Source organism: Toxotes jaculatrix, chromosome 7 (assembly GCF_017976425.1).
Source record: "Toxotes jaculatrix isolate fToxJac2 chromosome 7, fToxJac2.pri, whole genome shotgun sequence".
NCBI lineage: Eukaryota > Metazoa > Chordata > Actinopteri > Toxotidae > Toxotes > Toxotes jaculatrix.
In genome coordinates, this window is record NC_054400.1 from 16,205,652 (window position 1) to 16,221,214 (window position 15,563).

General features: G+C 39.5%; 1 protein-coding gene across 1 annotated transcript; it reads left to right on the forward strand.

Moving 5' to 3' along the window:
* Nucleotides 1-13,423: 13,423 nt before the first annotated feature.
* On the forward strand, nucleotides 13,424-15,042 carry LOC121184646 (cytochrome c oxidase subunit 7C, mitochondrial). Its single transcript, XM_041042442.1, has 3 exons — nucleotides 13,424-13,580; nucleotides 14,380-14,527; nucleotides 14,944-15,042. The coding sequence occupies exons 1-2, from the start codon at nucleotides 13,506-13,508 to the stop codon at nucleotides 14,494-14,496; spliced, it is 192 nt and encodes a 63-aa protein (XP_040898376.1). The 5' UTR covers nucleotides 13,424-13,505; the 3' UTR covers nucleotides 14,497-14,527; nucleotides 14,944-15,042.
* The last annotated feature ends 521 nt before the right edge of the window (nucleotides 15,043-15,563 follow it).

Consider the following 15,563-nt stretch of genomic DNA (forward strand, 5'->3'; position numbering starts at 1 on the left):
ATGTAGTGAAGGAAGAGATGGAATACAAATAATCCCGGGCCCAATAAATGTCACTACTTTCCCTTTGTGTTTGCAAGGCATGCAGGAAATGGGAGACTTGGGTGTCCACGATAGGGAGACAGGAGAAAGAGGCAGGGAAACTAATTTTGCACAAGCTTGGAAAAGGGCATTGCAAAATGTTCTCAATTTGTCATACACAATTGGCTGCATGCTTTGAGAGAGCAGAGGAAAAAGGTTGTGTTTTCATGTAAGGTCTGTGCTTTATCTGATTCCACCTCATCACTGAAGACTCAGAAAGAATCTGACTGCAGAATTGCTAGAATGAGCTTTTGTGAAAGTGCAAAACTCTTGCTCCATCCACAGCACATTTTGTCTGTGTGTGCCTTTTCTTTTTGCTCAACTCCACCTTCACCGCAAACTTATTCATATATTCTGTTTCACCCTGTACGCTTTGCTGATTCAATTCAATCTCGTGGTAGTTCTGCAACTATCTTGTGTCCATGCTGAATGAGACTCTAATTGAAGAACATGTTTTTTTTTTCTTTTTCGCAAGGACATCTTTAATTGACAGTGCCTCTTCTCATTCAGAACATCAGCCTGTGAGTTGTCAGATTGGCAGTTGTTTCACAAAAGGCTAGTTAGTGTGGTGAATGCAACCTGCAACTTAGCTATGTAAAAATCGGTTTGCACAGTAGTTTTTGTGAGCAGTGGGGTGGATGGTGGTCATTTCAAGTTCAGTGCTTGATGGTTAAACCTTGCTCATGCTGCACTGATTCTCTCTATCGTTCTGCAAAGCTGAGATTGTAATGCTGGTAGGACCATACTGGAGATTTGGCTGACTTTTGCACACCACCATGAGGTTCACATTTGTGATTTTGAGTGAAACTAATGACTTTGTCATCAGCCTCTGCTGCAATTTTTTTTGGTGCTAACTAGCAAAAGTTATAATGCTAACACACTAAATTAAGATGGTGAACATGACACCTGTTAGCATAATAGCACTGTAACTGCTAGCACACTAGTATGCAGCACAGTGCCTAAGTACATCTTCATCACTGCTAGAATAGTCTTGTTTCTTCATCTTTGTCTTAAAATTGAGAGGCCTTTGCAAAGGTGAATGCTGTGTATGAATATACACATAAAGGTTGGTCTGACTGCCTTGTTTAGCCATCAGTCAACCCTGCTTTGCATCTCAGCTGTGTCCTGCTACTCCATATATTTCTGCTCATTCTTTCCTTTACTGGACCAACAAACCTCCCAGTATCACATATACACATACACTTGTGCTAAACTCATAAAGTCAAAGCTAACAGCATATACTGTCGAACTGAATTGAAAATAAACAGCTTACAAACTTCTGTTGTTAACACTCCTTGATACACCCACGTAGGTACGTGCATGTTCCTCAGTCTATCAAGTCTGTTCCCCAAAGCCAGGGACCATCAGAGAAACAGAAGACACAAGCAGAGCCCTTGAGCTGCAAGGGCCCTGGGCCAAAAAGCAACTTAAATCAATTCCATTTGATTAGGTGCCACGGCATACACTACATCATTATAATTCCATTAACGCAGGGATGGATTTTCAATGAATGTAACTGCAGGCAAATGGTTGGGCATAATTCTGTGAAATGAAATACAGCACAGGTTCAAAATATGGGTGTGAATTTCTTTTCTCCTTTTTCTCCTCCCTGTTTGCAGATAAGGACTTTGCCTCATCCTAATGCTGCGGTCTTGATCTTTTCCTCCCTGCACCCCCCCCCCCCCCCCCCCCCCCCCCACCCGCCCCAGCATCTTAAAATGCTTTTAGACTGCTTAGTCTAAATTATTTCACACTTTATTATATCATCTTTGGCTGAGTAGGCTAGGGCAGGACCACCATGCAATTGCTGATAAAAAAATATTGTATATGTGCCATTAGTTACAGTAAAGAGAGGCTCAGCTTTCAAATTAGGGGTATTGTTATTTCTGTACTCTCCTTTTTTACTGGTGTCAAATACACAATAGCTGGAGACCCAAAGCCAGGATTTTGACAGAGGGCTGGACAGACTTTTAATTTGATTACACTTCACCTATGGAGGCAAGGGAACTGGTCGTCAGAGGATATTAGAGCATGATTGGAGCCATGGTGTGATTTTAAAGACCCAGAGTAAAATATCTCTCAGGAAACCAGTAAAGACAGCTAGATTTACTGCATGACTGCTGCAATTTTAGGCCTCACTAATCAACCTTTACTGTACATATACTAAGCTAAGGCTATTTCATGGAATAGACAGTCATACATTGCCTTAGGCCTGTTGCTTCATGACCCAGTTTGTCCTTTCACACCAACTGAGCAACAAATAACAAACTGCTTGGTCTCACATGTCTGTGTGTGTCTGTGTGTGCACATAGACAGTAGGTCCATTAACCATGTATGTATGTGCAGTGTGCATAAAGTTTCCACTTCTTTAGCTTTCTCTTGCTGGTCCAGGAAATAAACCCACACTGCTCTGGCTTTTGAGTTATGTATGAATTGTTTGCACAGTTTTTTAGCTCCTGTATTTTGTTTTTGAGATCACTGATCACAGCCAACTCAAAGTAAACTGGTCCTTAAGCTGCTGCTCAGTTTGTGTTGGACACGGTGCTGCATCTTTAATGCAGTGCTAGCTGGGGGACTCATCAAATATTTGTGTCTTTCCCAGTCAAGCAACACAGTGCTTACAGTGGCTGAATGACTCAGTGCCCCTGTGTCCCCTCTTGGAAAATTGTCCTGCGCTGAATGGATGCTGCAGACATCTGCAGTGACAGAAAGTCACTGATGAAGGTCAACAATCCATCAGGCCCTGAGGATGGAGAAAAGCCTGGGCCACTGAATGAACATTTAAAATGATGAATGTCCGTAGCAGATGAACATAAATCCCAAAATAAATGCTGACCAAATGTTTTCTTTGTAACATCAATACTGTCTACCTATACTGTATATCATCAAGATGAAATGAGCCATAGCAAAGCACACTTCTGACATAAGTGGTTGGATTGAATTTAACTAACTTTACAAAGTAAGTAAACAATACATACATGCCTGTGGGTGAGAATAAATTATGAAGGTGCTGTTACTGCAATTCTTTCTGAGCGTGATTTGCCAAGACACATTTGTCAAACATTTCCAGCTGAGATTAGCTGACCTCTAGTACCAAGTTCTTACAATGGCATCGTCATGAAACTGCAAATCTGCTTGTATGAATATCCATATGATTCCAGTCATTACACCATTCCAATAACAGATGAGCAAAACTGTGCCATAGTTACTCCATGGTTCAATATTTAACTGCCAGCCAGCAGAGCTTTTCCACTGAGGGAACGGAGCAACAACTGTGCTGGTTTATGTTGAGCAAGGGGAAATCAAGGGGAGATTTATGAGCATAATAATGAATCCTATGCCTGCTTTAATTACAACAATCCTGGACTCTTTGAAGTATGCTGTTGCAGCTGGAAATCATTTGCCTTGTGTCTTAGTCCTTTACACTGAACAGATAAACATGGATCAAGTATTACATTTGCATGTTGGCGAGAATTTTTTAAATTATTTTTCTCATATTTGTCAGTATTGCTGTTAACAAATTGCAGCAAAAGGAGCTTAATTGCCAGCTCTGCTTACACGTGCATTACAGAGAAAATTTAGGATTCGCTTTGATTTAGTGAAATTGAAACTGAACCGGGGGTTTAACTACATTTGTGAGATACATTACACCATTAGCAGTCCATGAGTCATAAATGCAGAAGATGCTAATTTATTTCATGAATGAATTTTGAATGTCAAGCAAGAATCATTAGAGGGACAAAGAAGAGCCCCGCGCAGATGCTTTTCACCTACGTTGTCTCTGATGCACCTGTCCCCGCCGTATGTCAAGTGCTCCAACCGTTCCAAACCAAGCTAAACAAGGCAAACAGATCAAAATCAGTGCCAAAGCAGGTGTGTGACAGTTCCACCTGTGTTTCACCAGGCGCTCGCTTCTCTTTCTCATGCCCAGATAAAGAGTCTGATCTCTGGCAGAATAAAGAGGATCTGTCAGCTCCTGGCAGGCTGGAGCTCTCCAAAGAATCAGACTCCCACAACACCCACCTGCTCTCCCCAGGTGATGCTGATAGTGGTTTTGGTTAGGTAGGTGGGGGTTTCAGGCATCTTAGACTGATGACAGCTGTTTTTGATTCTAGATTTGTGTAGGATTTCCATATTTTCACTTTTAGCCTTCCTCGTGAACTCATAAGAATTAGAGATGAGGTGAAATCGAAAACTCACAAAAACACTCTGGAGACTTGTGTTACCTTTGTATATACTGTTTTGTCACATGTAAATGCTGTATTTCTTTTTTTAATTGTTGTATAAATTGATGTCAGTTAGTCCTTGGAGCATGAACTCATTTTCATTCCATTATCATGCAGATTTTTGCATTTGTTTTGTTTTTTTTTTTTTTGCTTCTGCATTGTTGACTGAAATTGTGTAACCGACATGATCCTTTGCATACTAAGGAAACTTGACCATCCTCAAAGGGATGATGTGAATAATGTCTCAGGGATGTTACACTGCCAAATAGAAAGATGTCCAATCTGGAAGTGGAACTGCAATATGCATGAAAGACTAATAGTCTGACTTTAACAGGTCATCCACTCTGTGGAAGAGAAATTTTCTACAAAAGTTCAAAGTGGAGAAAAAGCAGTATGACCTTCCATGACCTTGGCTGGGATGGGAGGCAACTTTTTAATAAGGCTCACATAGAGAAACTGTGAACCCATCCTTCTAGCTCATCACATCAAACAGCTTAATTCATAATGAAAATACACTCACTCTGTGAGCTATATGCATTTCAAAATCACTGCAGGATATATCTTGATTAATTGATCTGAGATGTACTTGTGGAATGTACATGTGGTATATGCACCATATGCAATAGATACAGTATATGTATAAAAGTGAAACTGGTGGTTTTAACAAAGCAAAATGTTGAAAATAACTTTTCATCTAAAGTGGTTTAATAAAACCTGAAAGAAATTAATCTAAATTTAATTTGCCCATGCTGTCTGTCCTTGTGATAAATAAGCAAAATCATATATACAAACAGATATACATATCACGCATCATACACATCAAACACATACTTAGATGCATGCAAATTATTTAAACTGGCTAGCATCACCAATTCTGAAAAAATTAACTCCTACAACAGACTCACCACATATTATAACGTGTGTAGAATTGGTTGGAATTAGAACGTATCTCTACCTTATGTGCTCATCACATCTGCACATGCATTATATATAAGAGTCCTTATCACTGCCTGACATATGGGAACATTTATGCTGACCGACATATGACTCGCACTATAAAGTCTTGGCACATACAGTAACATCAGAGCATCATGTGATTGGAAGTCTCTGCATACTGCTCTTTTTACACCTGCACTGTAAGTCAGCAGTATACAGACACATAGTACAGTAAGCCCTGACCTTCAACTCTTCCATATTTAAGCCTAATGCCTTATGCAGGTAGGTGTTTATACTATACGTGTGTGTGTGTGTCTGTCTTTTCAAACATGGTAGGAATTTGTCCTGTCTTGGATGAATTGAATTACCGATTAAATTCTTCATCTTGTTTGAAGATCTACTTTAGAACTGTAATTGTTACCATTTCTGGAAAAGCCACAGTGTCATCAGTTCAGGCGTTTTTCCACTGGCGAGGCGTGGGAGACACGGCTTTAGTTCATAATTTAAAACACGCACACACACACACACACACACACACACACACTTCTGAAGTCAACAAACTGAGATTAGATTTTTTTCCCCCACTTGTTTCTGAAGTGAATCCTTCATGTCCCTCATTATTGTGTGAGTTGTCCATCAAAAGAACTGTGTGAATCCCATTAGGACTTTAGACCGTGGCTGAGACAGGGTTTATTGTTGGTGCCTAAGATCACACAACAGACTGACGCTGTGTTATTAATATGCCTCTTTTGTATGCAAATGCTTTCGATGCAAATTGACTCTGAACTGTAGGTGTTAAAACAATTAGTAGGATAGCACATTTGCATGTGTTCTTGTAATACCTTTTTTTTTCTAATTTGGAAAAGCACGCGTATATATTTCCAGCACCCCTGTGTACACAGAAACTTATTTCCTGTTTCCTGAGAGTGAAGAGTACAAACAACATTGCAGCCAATATCCCAAAGTGGACCTCTGTTTTCCCAACTGATTGTTTTTTTAGTGTGTGTGTTTTTTGTATTTATTTATTTCATTTTTTACCGGGAAGATTTTGTTGTTGCCGAACAAGGTCAGTGCCCATAATACTGCAGGGGGAACATGTTAAGAGAGCTGAGAGGAGGCAGAGTGTGTTTGATGGATGTTTGGCAGGTTTAGAGTGGAGCGCCTTAAGACCTCTCACACACATGCTGTCTGCCACTGACTGGTGCGCACTGCTCTTTTCAGGAGGTGATGGAAGGTCGCACAGCCTGGTGCATGGTTTCAGTTGAGATTGCTCATGTGAAATTAGTGATACAGCAGGGGATGACTTATTTTTCCTTCAGGGCTCCACTCTGAGGTAAATTTACTGTTAGATCTCTCTGGGCTTCCATCACAGTGACTGAGCAACACTGGCCTCTATAGGCAACCAGAGGAACAAGAGTTGACACGAATAACTGCAGGCGGAAAAAACCTGACTCCATTATTAAAAATAACAAATCTCTCTGTCCCTCTCATTTTCTCCCTCTGTATGTGCGGCTGTTGTTGTATTTTCTCTGTGTGTGTGTGTGCCTTTTTATTTGTTTGTGAACATGTCATGTGCATGGTGTCGCTGGCACACGTCTGTTCTCTTTGTGGCTGTGTTTGTTAATGTCACTCAAGACAGCCAAATTGAAGGTGCTATTGTTAGTGCCAGAGGGCAACCGGAGTGAATTCGACAGCTTGACAGCTCTCATTAGCGTATTAGACACAAACAGTGGCACAGATGCTCCCGGTCAGTCCTTGGTCAGCCTGGAGCTTCGCTTTACGGCCCGTTGACAGGTGGCTTTGTGGCACTCTGTCTCATGGTTGACAGGGTGGCAAAGCAGGAGCTCATCTTCAATGGACTGCTGGGATTGCCAAGGACGCTAGATATTTCACAGACATGAATGCTGTACACTCTGCAGTGTGGAGTATAACTAATACTTTAAACCGTAAAACGTCTGCCAGAAAAGATGATGGCTTGTGCCTCTGACAAAATCTCTTTTGTTAATATTTTTTATGAAGCAATGAGCAATGGCACATGCAGATATGTGTGCTCTATGAAACACAAGTGCACACCGGGTTCATTCACACAGGCTAAAACATACACTCACAAAACACACACACAAAATCAAAGCAAGTTCACTTTGGAGTCAAATTTTCCTTTTTACTGTAGCTATTGTCATTTGTTACGGCACAAAGCTCAAAAGTTCAGCTCTCACTTTCACTCCTCACCAGCGAAAAAAAAAATCAATGCCAGAGGCACAAAAGTTCTCTTAAACTGAATGAAAGTTAAAATAAATTTTTCCAACACACCTTTTGAAGTTTTTGCAATGCCTCGAGGGTGAAATAGAATGGGGCTTACAAGTAATGCAGTCAATGAGAATCCTGTGCAGGCAAATAGTCTGAGAGGGGAAAAAAGTGTAAGTGGACCAAATGAAAAAAAAAAGAGTGAATGTACCCAAAGAGTGAGAAAGACTGACCTCGTAAAGAAAAGTCTTTTTTTTCCTTTCTTTTCTTTTAACTTTTAACATGCTTTGAGTTTCTGTGTAACAGAATCATCCTTTGGATCATTATGCTTGTGAGAATATATTTCTGAAATCTCAGTCATCTCAGCAAAAACCAGCATAACAGACTCTGAGCTGAGCATATTTTGAAATTAAAAACCGATCAAATCGTCTTTTAATCACATTATCACCCATCACTAAATAACTTATCATTATTCAAACATTTTTACTTACAGTACAGAGAAACTCCACCAACATGTGTTTTTGTTATATCAAAAGTGAAAAGTGAAAGCTACAATGTGAACCAGTTTCTTTTGAAATGATAAATACATTGCTGAAAAAATGGAGGGGGGGGGGTGGTGACTTGAATTTGTCATGTTTACCTCTGGTCTCCAGAATAATTCTCTACCTGATTCTTTCTGCAGCCCAGCAGGTTTAATGTAGAATCCAATCATCAGAGCCTATTTCATTTTAGAAGGAACAGTGATGGTGAAGAGAGTGAGGGAGAGACTGAAAGCCCATTCATGACACTGGAGTGTATTAAAATAGCAGTGTGCTTTGTGGGAACAGAGGTCTTGCATGAAGACAAATCTAGGTAAGGATGCTTGTCATTTAAGAGGCCTAACCCTGAATATATAAGGGCAAAGGTAAGTCATCCCAAGAGGGCCAGGTCAGCTGCAAGTCCATGCAATTTCCCCTTAATCCACTTTAAAGATTAATGTCAAATCACGCCACTATGTGCATGCTATGAACTCCCACAGTGACTTAGCTGGAGGCTGCGTATGTCACTGTGTGTTTGTGTGTGCGCTTTACATACGTGTGTGCCTGTGCATACAAGCAGAAATCCCACTTACACTCTGGCTGAAACCCTGGGACACATTCTGACCCTAAAACCTGCAGAGGCACAGATTTACAGAAATAAACAACAAAGCATAGAAACGGAGAACTGATAAAAAACCAAACTGAGAACCAAATCAGACTGAACTGAGAAAGAACTGATGAAGCACTATCTTATGTCACTGCCCATGGAAAACGAAAAAAAAATGACAACCGAGAATTCACTAATCTCTCTCCCATCCCACACGACACTGTATTGTGCAAATCAGCTTCTGTCAGCAGCAATGATGCAAGACGCCTTGAACTCGAAAGCGCTGCTGCCAAAATGAACTGTCCTCATTGATTAACATTATCCATTACCTCTCCATGCCTTTGTGGAACATTATTGCAAATCTAGACTCGGAGAGGGATGCTGTTTACCTTGGCAGTGTAACCTGTTATTTATCATACACCGTAGCAAATTGGCTGAAAACTGCAAATAGCATTTACTTATAAAATAAAATAAAAAAAATCGTGGAGTCATTCAACATTCAGGTGTTTATTATATATAACCACAGTTTGTTTGTAATGACTGTGAATCAAGCTACTGATAATGTTACCATGTACTGCAATTATGCACACAGCCTACTATATTATTATGCAAAGTCATGTACATGGTTGATTAAAGGTTTGTTTACAGATGTGACTGAGCCTTGGTTTCACTGAATTCTAATTGTCAGACTTAAATGAGAATATGGGTTAGAATATGGGTAGGGCGGCAGCTTTGTTTATTTGTGTACACACTATATTTGCACTCCTCTGTTTCACACTAAGGATCTCACATTACTGTTGACAGTGCACTTAAAGCAGTGCGGTAAAAGCAGCCTTGCTCATGAGCCAGGGAAAATCAACAGGAAGAAAATGAAGACAGTCAACAAGAATAGCAAATGCTTGGCAGCCAGGATGGATGAATCCGTGAACAGGAAGCAGGGTGGATTTAAGAATTGTGCCACTGAAGTTATGACAAATAATGGCATCAACATTTATGGTAGAGTCTGATGGCATTGTTTGTGGTGGGCAGCAGGCGCCGGGATGATTCGCAATCTTTTATTCCGTTTTAACAGATTGTGCTGGCAATGAGTGTGCGAGCACATGGCAGCATGCCAGGTGATGACCCTGCGCTGATGGATGTGGCAGGCATGACGAGGGGGTAACCAGCTTGCCATGACTGTCCGCATCAGAGCAGACAATGTCAGAGACCCCCCTTCTCTCCCCCTCGGGTTGTTAGGAGAGCAACATATTACTATCTGACAACACTGCAAAAACATCCACTTTGTACTGAGACATGATCTACTGCAAGCACTGAGGGTGGAACTAATCTTACAGGTATCAAAATACTATGATCTGACATGAGGTCAAGGCAAAACTCTGCTTTGACTGTGCAGCTGTGTGCATTAAAGACAAAGCTTACAGTGAATGTTTGCATAATGAAAATAGAAAGGTTTTTATTCACCCAAAAATCAGTGTAGTTTCATGTTGTGTGAAAAGTAAAGGATCAGAGACTTTCTTCACTCGCTTCTCAAAATACTCAAAGCAGCACTTTTGACTGTGTTCCCGTGGTGGACTTCAAAGACATGAATCAACGCAAAGGATTTAATTTAGTGAACAACCACTTTAAGTTGCTCCACGATGAATGGTGCATTTTCCAGCTCATTCATAACGGAGAGCATTCCACCCCTCTTTCTGCAATAAATTTTTGCATTCACAAAATGTTTTCAGGCTATTGGGTGTGGAAAAAATTAAAATGGTTCGTAAATAAAATTCATATAAATAGTATGTGCCTCATTATTGGAGAAGTGGTGGTGGAAAGAAACTCTCTGGGTGCTTTTGTTCATTATATCCCTGTTAGTCTCAGTTGCTTTCAAATATCAGAAATGATATCTTGTAATTTCATTCTTTTCAAATAACTTTTTTTTTCAAATGCCCTATGTTCTGTGCTGCTACAAATAAATATGGTGTTGATATGAAACAGTATCATGTCAAGAACTGCTAAGACAGCGATCTGGAGCAAAGATAATGTGTAGGTAGCCTTGTGAAATTGGTTTATCCCTGATGATTGTGTATAGAAAAGGCAATGTCCTTATTATGATTCTGAAATGGCCTTGTTGCTGATAAAGTTGTGGCTTATGACTCATAAAAATTAATCATTGTTAACTTTAAGAAAAGCTGAGCTATTTGAGCTCACACCTTGGGATACCTTTAAAAAAAAAAAACTTTGAAGACCTTTTTTCTTTGACTTTCACTTTGACTATTATAATAAAGCCAAAACTCCCAAAGTAATTTCCTAACTTACTTTGTGATTCAGGACATAATAGAAATCGATTTGAACTAGGCTATTTCTATGGTAATTGATTGCCAATACGACAGGAAAAAAAAAAAAACTAAGTTCATTCTTGACTTTTGGGAACAAAATCTGTAACAAAATAATACACATTCAAAGGTCTGCTTAGTTTAATTTTTTTTAGCTTTCAACTGCAGAGAATAGTCTTCTGTAATATAACGGCAAAGAATCATGGAAAATATTTCGTTTATATACTGTCTAAGAAAAAATAAACACTTCTTTTTTCTTAGAGAAGTCATTGAATCAGTTATAATGGTATATAAAACGAGTCGTTTATTATTAGTAATTAAATGAATGAATATCAAATACTTTTCTTAATACTGATTAAAGACATTTTCTATGTATTTTGTGTGAAGAAAATACACTATCATTTTCAGGTTTATGCAGTTGTTTTTTTTTTTATATATAAATAATGGAAGAGATCATACACCATTGTTTACACAACTTGATAAAAGGTACTCAGAAAGAGAACATACTGGAAATAATGATGTTTACAAGGTAAAGGTGAAGGAGTGAAGGAAATCACCTCACCCATGCCCTCAGTTGCTCCCTGGGACCCACTCAGTTTATTGTATGCTGTTTTGAGAAATACAATTCATCAGAGAGAACGGTTGACTATTGTTTCTACTGAAGCGCATCAAGGTGTGGAGGGAGACTCTGGCCAATCTGGCCAAGGTCAGTGGTCTCCTCTGCCACAGAACCCTGACAATAGACCAAAAAATCCACAAGAAACAGACAACATCTGCAAAAGCCAGTTCGGCCACAACATTCACTGGAAAGGTGTCCAAGTCATATACCACGAGTCAGTGGACAGGAGGAGAAAGATCAAGGACATTTCCATCCAACGGCACAGACCATCCATGATTCAAGAAAGGGGTTAATCACTTCACATACTGTATATGGTTGTCTGTAGTCATGAGACTTAATTTCCATACTTGGATCAAGTTATGTCACCTGAGCAAGCTCCTTTCTTTGAAGACTGTGAGAGATTCAGCTAACCACTATGAAAGGTCATACTGTAAGTGTACTTTTGATCTTAGATTATAATGTTTTACATGAACTATGAAGATAATGTATAGCATAGCCACATATTCTGTAATGGTCAAGAATGAAAACAAACATTACATTAGAGCACATTAGAAGGAATAGAGCAACATTTTGAGACATAAACTTATTCATTATATGAGAGCCGGAAAAATCATATTACCCAAATTTAGCTCTAAGTGACTGGTACGCTGAGCCTTGTGACTCTTTCCATGTGCATCTCCTTCAGATCACTGATGATCAGTTTCAGATATAGAGTCCTCACTCGTGTTGTCAATATCCTTTTCTGTATCATTACCCTTTCTCTGTCTTTTATGTAACATGTTCGCTTGTGTGTGCAAATCCGTGCCTGTGAAATCCATTTTGTAAAATCCATATGGCTCTCGCATGGCATTGCAATGATGCGTCACTTTACTTGACATCTGTGAACTCATTTATGAGAACATTAGACAAAAGGCATTTGACAATGCGAAATGTCAAACCAGTGTTCATGCTTCTGATCTGATGAGTGACAGAGCTCAAAACAAGAATCAGGCAGTTTATTAAACTCTTCGTTGACCCGGGAGAATGCACGAGACATGTACTCCACTCCTCACATTTCAAAGCAATTATCACTGTGAATGCAAACAGACACAGAGAGGACAACGTACGCAAATTCCGTGGAGAATACACGGCAATGACAAGATGAGTCTTTTTAAAAGGCAACAGGACATGATGAATGAGAAACAAGTCAGCTGAAGAGTAGCAGACATAGGCTGTCAAATAAATCAGTGCACACAGACATACACACAGAGATCACCTAATGGGAAAGATGCAATATATTTCTACCTGGACTTTAAACCTGAGGCTCCTTTCGAAAACTTTTCATTACGCTGAAACCTATTAACTGTACATGAGTCCTGAATAAACAGCACTCTGCATTTGAAGTTAATAAATCAAACCCCATCTAAAATGGCATGGTATAAAGCCCAGTTTGCACAAGAGTGTTAATAAATTAAAAAAGGTAGCAGCAGCAGTGCTTAAGGACACACACACACACACACACACACACACACACACACACACACACACACACACACACACACACACACACACACACACACTCATATGTCAAATATCACATTTAATTCCAGATCTCTATCTATTCTTAATTCATCTGGTGAATAACAGCATTTTAAAAACAATGCCTAACCATTGTCTCCACGTCTTTCAACACGATCGGTTACTTAGAGAAACGGGATCTGTCTATAATAAAACAGCTATGAATTGACGAATGTATGAATATGATTCAGCAAACGGTCTGAATAAGAACTGAAGAAGAAGACAATAATTAGGCGTTTTTTATTCTGTATTCGCTTCTCAGACGTTTGAACTACATTTCCCACACGTCACAGCAACATTTAATTTCCCACAACTCCTTGCGCCGTCCTACCGCTCACAGAAACAAGAAGGTCGCACGTAGCAGCGTTGTACAGAGTCAGAGAAGAAACCAGACTTCTAACCATGCTGGGGCAAGCCGTAAGACGATTCGCAACGTCTGCTGTTCGTTCTTCACACTATGCTGAAGGACCAGGGAAGGTGAGATTATCTCTTTAAATCGGTATTATCATTTAAAATGTGATATAGTACGGCGCGGCCTTGTCTGTATCCGCAGCCTAACGTTAGCTAGCGTCACTTGGAGGTCATGTCTGTCGATTGACAGGAGGGTTAGTGCATTGCTAGCACAATTAGCTACACACAGAAGCAGCTATAATTTCTTTTTTAAATGTGAGGACAGACTTCTGAGAGTAAGTTAAAGATGAGAATAGACTTCCGACAGCAAATGTTTGTTCACGGACAAACAGGGTAAGCGACGTGTTGGTTAGCATTAGCTTTGTAGCTCAGAGATAATTCTATATTAGCTCCATCAGTACTTCCTTGATATTTATTGACTTCGTAATAACAATGTACACAAAAATTGCACACACAGAGACTCATATGAATAACTCAAAGTGTCCAGTTCAAAACAGCTGTCCTATTCACACGTAATATGTTTGGCAAGAAATTACAAGTTAAAAAGAAGGAAATGGGAACGTAAAACGTCATTTTTAATTTCACGGACAGTCTCTTGACTTTACATAACAATTTTACCCTGATCCCTTTTGTTGACTGCCTTTGTATTATTTGTACGTCCTATAGAGCTCTCAGTACAGACATGGTACCGAGACGTAGCCTGTCCAGTGTAGGGGCACAAATTTAAATGTATATCAAATGTGAAAGTCAAGTGTTTTCCTCAGTGTGCAATAAAAAATGTTATGTAGCGGTGAATACATTAATCAAAAGGACTGCATTAGATTTCTCAAAGTTTATGCACCTAATAATATTCATCTTTTTACAGAATCTGCCATTTTCCGTGGAGAATAAGTGGCGTCTGCTGGGCATGATGGTGGTGTTCTTTGGCAGCGGCTTTGCATTCCCCTTCATCGTCGTCAGACATCAGCTCCTGAAGAAGTAAAATGGCCCAGTGCTATTATTCAGCCTTCAAGGTAATTATGACTGCAGTGTTTATCTAGCATATCTGCTTTCATTAAAATGTCAGGATGATGTGGCATTTAGTTCAGCCTTGATTTGAATAGTGACCTCAGACAATGACTGTCTTTCACTGCATCTATGTAGCTTTTTGCTCAGTGGCGTGTCTTAAATAAATTACCTGAATGTCTCAGAGTGATGGTAACAAATGTCATGTGGGTTCATATTGCTGCCATGTTGTTAAGATAAGCTTGCACTTTAGTAAGTTAATGTGACAGTTAATTGTAGACATTGATGTGTATCAGGTGGGAGCAGGTCAGAGTTGTTGTCACGTTTATCTAAAGCGATGTTTACTCAGAAATTGCTTTTCTGTCATCAGATGTGTGCAAGTCATCTTATCGCCTTTTGTCCTGTTTTCTTCTCCTCCCTGCAGGTCTTCAGCTGGAACATATTTATCCATCAGAGTTTTGTCCCTGCAGAAGAATGGAAATCTCTTAATTGTCTTTGTAAATAAAGCTTCCTCATATATGAACTTGTCTATTCTTATTCCTTGCACAATGCAGGCAGATTAAGGTACAGGTCCCTTAATATTTCTTAACATGCAGAATGGCGTTTTTTTTTTTTTTTTTTTTTATAGTAACCAGTCATTTGGTATTGGACAATTGGCTGATCATGAGCAGAATCTGATTTGATATCCATAAAAAGTAGTGGTGCTCCAGACTTACATACAGACTACTGTTGCCATGTCAAAAGACACTATAACTGTATCATTTTCCAAGTACTTAGTAGATGCCTAATGATTCATAGCATATGTAGATATATGATCGGCCTGCGGATGTTAAATAATTGTACAAGTTATCGCATAAATTGTTCAGTCAATTTAAATAAATAAATTTAAAACCTTTGTTGCCAGCACCTGAGGCAAATGAATGAAGTGGAAATTGAAAATCAGTGTGAGAGAGATTGTATTGAAGAATCTAGTCCTCCTGCTCTTTCAACTCTTCTGATAGGCATTGTTCACCCACTCTAGCCCAGCTCTTTAGCTGAGCTCTG

Coding starts and splice junctions, on each gene's coding strand:
- LOC121184646 (XM_041042442.1), top strand. CDS start 13,506: ATGCTGGGGCAAGCCGTAAGACGATTCGCAACGTCTGCTGTTCGTTCT. Junction 13,581..14,379: donor ATGCTGAAGGACCAGGGAAG/GTGAGATTATCT, acceptor ATCTTTTTACAG/AATCTGCCATTTTCCGTGGA.